We start from the raw sequence: 7,365 nt of genomic DNA, 5'->3' as shown, positions 1-7,365 counted from the left end.
GGAGAAATCATACAGGTTAGGTGACGCATAGTCCCGGATGGGTCTATTGCGATCATTCGCCAGGAGGATAGGATTTGCCATAATATTGTTCGCATTTGCGGCTCTTTCTTCCGATTGTTCCGCCATTCTGGGAGTTTTTCCTTGTTGTCGGCGGTTATCTCTCTGTCTTCTTTGGAAAGTTTTTTTAATCTCTGGGTCGTAGTTGCGCTCAGGAGCATGTCCTTCGCTCATGTGATGCTTGCTTCTTCCCTTACCGAAGGAATGGTAATGCACAAAGGTCGAAAGCTGCAAAGAAATAAAAAAGATTTACTGTTAACGCAATATGTATCGTAATCCCTGGCAACGCCACCAAAAACTTGATGCGTGCAATTTGTGATGCATTATGGTATGAGTTTGCGGTGATCATGCAAGATTTTTTAACAAGACCTAAGTATAAGCCTTATTAGGGTTCCCGGTAAGTCCAGGGTCGAACATAGGGACTACTAAGTAAATATGCGACAGTCATTTTGATTCTCTTGCAGTAGTAAAACAAATGAAGTGGATGATGCTTTGATTAAGGTTTTTTTTCCTATGCGATAGAGTTTGAACGCAGAGATGATGAACGCGCAGAGTTACAATGAGTATGCGATGAAGGGGTTTAGCTAGCATTTCCTAAGATTATGCACAAGTTATGTTATCATGCTACACACAAATAACAACACGTCATCTCTCAATGTAGAATGCCATAACTCCTATTTCTAGGATGCATGCGATGTGTGTGTGAAAAAGTCGATAGGACTTATGTCTAAGCCTCTATTCTTGTCTATGCAATAATGAATAATGCACACATAAAATAAGGTGACCGCAACAATCATTCCTATTTCTAGGGTGCATGCGATGTGTTAATAGCATTAGAACTTATGCGATTCTAATTTGACTCTCTCAAGCCTAGATTCTAATTTGACCCTCTCAAGTCTAGATTTTATCTTTAGACTACTCTCTCAAGTATTTCTAAAGGGTGAATGACGCATACATAAGACAAAATGATTGCATAAAGTGTAAATCTTAAGTCATACTAGCTAAGTACTTCTCAACCCATTCAGAAATTTAGCTACTCATGCGAAGTATGGAGAGATTGAACATAGATTGAAATGAGATTTCCATTTTCTGTAAATAAAGTACCAAATACAAAATATCAAATGGATTTGAGAGATAAAAAGCCCGGTAAGCAATGTCTTGCTTCTCGTGGCCTTTTACACTGCTCTTTTTCACTCGAACTCTGTTCCAGATGTATATTCTTGCTCTCGCAAGTGTTGGCCCTCTCTCCCTTTGTAACGCTTTCCAACAGTCTCTTATTCTGTCTGGGAATGATCTCTCGACTTCCTCGTCTCCTTGTTCGTCTACGAGTATGTGCGTGAACAGACTAACTAACTCTCTAACTTGTTAATGCCTTTTACACTGGTGGCCTTCGGTATTTATAGAGCTCAAGGTTGAACAACCTTCCTTTCTAATGATTGCAATGATGAGCGGTATTAATTCTCCTGCTCTGATGCGCCAATTAATGGTCACCGAAAGTTGAGTGTACTTGCTACAGTGTGGCTTTAACCACTTGTCAACTAAATTCAGATTCGACCGTTATCAGCTTTCTGTTCCATCATGATTTATTATGCTATCAACTTGATGCATAGTCTTTATGCAACCACCTTTTTAAGAAGCTTCTCACGATCGCATACGATCGTATGACTTGCAATTGCAATCTTCAATCGCGCTAACGCCTTGTTTCTTTGGATCGCAATTTCCCTTGTGCCATCACATTTTTCCTGCATAAAATAAATAAATTAACCGCTTTTATGTGATGAGCGCTTGCGATCACAATTCCTATCAGGTTAGCGCTTTCGAACATGATATTGCTTATTTTACCATCACATTCTCTCATTATTTTATTTATTTGAGCTATAACAACTTGTATTTCTACCAGTTATCAACGATCGTGTAGGAATTAGTGAGTAATCGTGGAGGATTTAGTAAGCGATCGTTTAGCAATACTAAGAGATCGTGTAGAACTTGTAAACGATCATTTAGCATTTGGTAAGTGATCAGGTGATAATTGGAAGCGACCGATTAATCTTGTTTGGTTCCTATCGTCTAATAACAAAGTTGTTCACCGTTCAATTGTTCTTTCCAGAAGATTGTATCTACGGTTACGGTAATAAAGAATTCAAGAATCAGTTTCCTAAAAAATTGGTATCAGAGCAAACACCTTGGCAAGCATGGTTCAGAAACGTTTTGAAGAAAAACTAGAATTACTAGAACAAGAGATCTCAGGGTTCAAAGTCGAAATACAGAAACTGCCGACCATAGAGGAGAACTTGATGTTGTTGGCGAAGAGCATAGAGAATTTGGGATTGCGAGCAAAGAAGCATCAACAAATGCTTTTTTCTCATGTTACGGAACTAGCCAAAAGAAAGGAAAAAGTGACGGAGGAGGTAGAAAGATCGATTACCCGTAATGTGTGCAAAGCAAATACTTCGGGGAAAGCCGCCAGAGAAGATGCGATTTACGACCGAAGCAAATTCAAGAAAGTCGAAATGCCAATATTTAGCGGAAGCGATCCAAACGCGTGGTTATTCAGAGTAGACCACTATTTCCAAATTCATAAGTTGACTGAAACTGAGAAGATGACAGTGGCAGTTGCGAGTTTCGACGATTATATTGGTACCAGTCGAAGGAGGGCAGAGAGCCATTCAAGGACTGGGAGGATTTGAAGGAAAGAATGCTTATGCGATTCCGATCTTTAAGAGAGGCATTGATCTGTGGAAGATTCCTGGCTATTAAACAAGAAACAACGGTGGAAGCATATCGAAATTTGTTCAATAAGTTAGTAGCACCGTTGCTGCATCTATTAAACGAGGTTCTTGAGGAGACATTCATGAATGGTTTGGCGCCATGGATAAAGACGGAAGTTGAATGTTGGGAACCCACCGGGCTAGCACAAATGATGTTGCTGGCACAAGGTATTAAAGATAGAGCGAGCCGAAGCTGGACGAGCGCGAATATATGGGGGTAAGTTCCACAATTCGAATGTTTCAAAATCCAATACTGACAATGTGAATAAATCAGTAAGCGAGAATGATTCAAAAGAGGGGGAGAAGACTGGAGGGTCATTTTCGATGAGGACCATCACATTGCGAGGAACATCGAGTAATGATAACTGGAAAGAAATTCCAGCGAGAAGATTAACAAATGCTGAATTTCAGTCGAAGAGAGAAAAGAGGCTCTGTTTCCAGTGCGATGAAAAATACACTGTTGGACATTGGTGCAAAGGGTGGGAATCGAGAGAATTGAGGTCGCTGGTGGTGCAGGCGTTCGGAGAGAAGTGAGAGTTGCATGAGGAAGACGAAGCAAGAGAAATGACTTTAGAATTACATATGCTGACGCTGAGCAAGGAAATTTCATCTGTTACTGAACTAACCGTGAACTCAGTTATGGGGTTGACGAACCCATGAACAATGAAGATTGGAGGGAATATCAAAGGAGAATCGGTAGTGGTAGTGATAGACTGTGTATCGACACATAACTTCATATTAGAGAGCTTAACGAATCGACTGTAGTTGAACATCACAACCACGACCAGTTACGGAATAGTTTTGGGATCGGGACCTGCTCTGCGAGGCAAAGAAGTATGCCAAAATGTGGAAATGAGGCTGGGAGATTGGAGAATGTGTGATAGTTTCATTGCACTGGAGTTGGAAAGTGTTGACGTGATTTTGGATGCAATGATTACACTCTTTAGAGAAAAGAGAGGTCGATTGGCAGAATATGACAATATCATTTGTTCGTGAAGGGCAAAGATTACTCTGCAAGAGAATCCAAGTTGAACAGAGATCAACGTTAGTAAAAAATGTACGATGAGGATATGGGATGGGGCTCTGCGAGCACTTCAAAAGCATTGGAGGATGACTCGAGAAAATGAAGAAGGCTGGCAAAGAGGTAGCTGAACAAATAGAGCTTTACCTTGAGGACAAGGAAAAAGTGGAGGACAGGGGTAATGATAGGACTCTAAGTATGTGGCAATATCAAAACAAAGAGAATAAAAGAGAAAAAGGGAAGTAGGCGGTTGAATCGATTAAGAGTTATTATCAAGGTTGTAGAGAGAAGTTGAGGTTTAAAAAGAAGGAAGGAAACATAAGGTTGGGGGGATTCTGAATAGTCAGGAGTGAGTTAGAGGAGCTCTCGAGAGTGGGAGTTCGGAGGACACTATCGGAGAGAAGTCATCGCAGTGTGCCACTTATCATCTACTTCTACTAGGCGATCGTGTAGCATTTAGTAAACAATCGTATAACAACTGGTGGGCGATCGTATAGTAACTGGGTAAGCGATTATGTAGGAATTAGTGAGCGATCGCGGAAGATTTAGTAAGCGATCGTTTAGCAATACTGGGCGATCGTGTAGAACTTGAAAATGATCGTTTAGCGTTTGGTAAGCGATCGAGTGATAATTGTAAGCGACCGATTAATCTTGTTTGGTTCCTATCGTCTAATAAAGAAGTTGTTCACCGTTCAATTGTTTTTTCTAGAAGATTGTACCTATAGTTACATTAATAAAGAATTTAAGAATCAGTTTCCTAACAATTTCAAGTCAAAATTTGGAGATAGAATATTTTTAAACATAAATTTGGAGGATTTTCCAATTAAAAACTCAAATTAATGCCAAAATATCCACGTGATAATACACCACACGGCTTGCTGACTAATATTTCTCTTTTTAAAAAATCAAAATAAACAATAGTATCTTAAACAAAAATCCACTTCATAATTGATAATTTTTTTTTTTTTGGTGAGTAGAAAAATGATATTTATATTAATTTGTTACTAAAACACTAGCAAGCTTTTAGCCTGAATCTGAAACCGTATACGACGGTGGGAGTAACTTAACGCCACTTTCGGCGACGGCTTTGATTCCCTTTTAATTTCTCCTCCGACAACCAACTGTGTATGGTATTTTCCGATCACCAAAATTTACCTTCAAAACATGACTGGCACGGGCGAAAACACCGGCATTGCCATCGCCACCGAGTTCGTCCTGCAAATCATCAAAGAAAAACCAAGATGGGCTCAAAGAAGAAAATTTTTAATCCAAGAAATTTAATGCATTATCAATGTGTACCGCATTCTAAAATTAAATGTCTACTAAATTTAATGGTTTAGATGCCAATTTTAAAACACTAATTTTCCAAAATCTTAAGTTTAGGAGTTAACGATAAAGTTGAGCATATCAAAACAATGGTCTAGTTTTAGTGTTTACTTTCAATAAATCTTAAAAATAGTCAATGCAATTGATTTCTATATAAGCATCATCTTTATAATTGTTTATGAACTATTAACTCTTTCGTCTCAAATGTGTATATTGACATCGAACACAAATGTCATCTCAACTTTGTAATGAGATTTACTTAAAAAGAAATAAATATTTACGGTTGTAAAAATAAGTGCAGGCTAGCTAGCAGGTAAGTCTCTTTTTCAAAATTTACAACAAATTTATCATAATTTTAGATAAAAATCGAGATCTTCCGCGGTAAAACTAAACCACTCTACTTTTTAAATATTCAGTGTTATCCATTTTTAAAATTAAAATAAGAAAAAAAAATGTTATTAAATTGTTTTGAAAATCTTCCAAAAAAAGAAAAAAAGAAAAAAGGTTTTGGAATAAAAAAGCCTAGAAAGTGACTTTTCTCTTGAAGAAAACAACCATTATTTGAAATAATGAACTTTCATGACGCTTAGAAAATAACAAATAAAGCCAAACAGGATTAATTATTAAACATATTCTACAAAATAATTATGGATAATTATCTCGCTTACTTTAGCCACTGTTTTTAGGAAAACCTAGAAACAGAATATGAGTGAAGATGAAACTTTCAAAATCATTAAAAACAAATCCGAATTTAGAAACAATAATTGTATAGAAAATAAATTAATTAGTTTAATTACCAGTAATTATCTCTGCCATGACAACTATACGACTTGGTCAGAAGCCTGTCTTGCCGGCCGGACATTTTCTTCTCCGGCTTCTTTTTGCCGGATTTCTTCACCGGCGACCGATCCCCTTTACTATCCTCCAGTATATCAGCTAGCGCCGGCCGCCAATGCGCTGCAGATTCCGACTTCGAACTCCTCAGTCTCGTGACGCTCTGCTCCTTCACCTCCTCTGCCACAGCGCCGTCCAGGTAGACGCGCGGCGCCACCACCGCCGACCGCCAACAAGAACTGAACTTTGAAAAAAATGACATAATCGCGAAAAATCAAAACAAGAACAGAACAGGAGAGTTGTTAATTTCTTGAACAAGAACACATGTTCATCTCCTATTTATAGACAAATTAGGGGAACTATTTTTTTTTTTTTTCATTATCTTTTACAATTGGGTCTAGTTAAAAAGATAAATAAATTAAAAAACCTCTCAGGGTCTTTTAAGTTTATCGGTTTGAATTTTATTTTACCTTTTCAGATTTATTAAATTCAACGAATATAGAAGATTATCTGGATTCTGTTTTTTAAAATAGTATCATATGCAAATTTTGAAAACGAATTATCATTATATCTAAATTTTGAATTTTTAACTTTTAAAATGCACAATTATATTAAATAAAAATAAATTTTTTTAAAATATAATACTGTCATGTTATAAATCCAAATAATTTTTTAATTACAATATGTATAATATAATTTATTATAAATTATATAATACTACAAAATAATAATTATACAGTTTTTTTAAGGGTTGTTATCTTCAAATATAGGAAAATAAATAAAAATATTTACAAATATAGCAAAATATCACTGTCTATTTACGATAGACCAATATTTGTATCTATCTCTGTTATGATAGATAGATAGTAGTCTATCACAGTTTATTATATAGTCTATTGCAGATAGACGATGATATTTTACTATTATTTGTAAATATTTTCAGCAATTTTATTATTTAAAATAATTTTTTAATATAAAACATGTTCATAAGTAAAATAATAGTTAATTGTCATCTAATATTTAGTGGGTAGGCTACAACTAATTTTATGATTTATATAAACGTAGTATTAAACGTATTTTAAACAATTATTTAAATTAGAAATTAATTTATGAATTTACCATAGAAACACGTATCTTTAAAACATGAAATATAACACTATTTCTCATTGAATTACATGTTTTTACATATTTGTTTTTAAATTCTCTACCAAAAATATTACATATTCTTAAGGATGGAATAAAAATAAGATTCAAATTTAAAAGATAAAATTGTAATTTTTGAAAACCTAAGAATTAAATTGAAATGAATCTTAAAATTTAAGGATTAAACAAAAATTAGATCCATAATTTAAGGTGGAA

General features: G+C 35.7%; 1 protein-coding gene across 1 annotated transcript; it reads right to left on the bottom strand.

Moving 5' to 3' along the window:
- Nucleotides 1-4,661: 4,661 nt before the first annotated feature.
- On the bottom strand, nt 4,662-6,318 carry LOC120078432. The gene is made up of 2 exons (XM_039032708.1): nt 5,970-6,318; nt 4,662-5,061 (listed from the first exon to the last, which is right to left on the bottom strand). The coding sequence occupies exons 1-2, from the start codon at nt 6,266-6,268 to the stop codon at nt 5,004-5,006; spliced, it is 357 nt and encodes a 118-aa protein (XP_038888636.1). The 5' UTR covers nt 6,269-6,318; the 3' UTR covers nt 4,662-5,003.
- Between the last annotated feature and the right edge of the window lie 1,047 nt (nt 6,319-7,365).

This window comes from Benincasa hispida, chromosome 5 (genome assembly GCF_009727055.1).
Source record: "Benincasa hispida cultivar B227 chromosome 5, ASM972705v1, whole genome shotgun sequence".
In the NCBI taxonomy this organism is placed as follows: Eukaryota; Viridiplantae; Streptophyta; class Magnoliopsida; order Cucurbitales; family Cucurbitaceae; genus Benincasa; species Benincasa hispida.
This window is presented reverse-complemented; position numbering and strand designations above follow the sequence as displayed.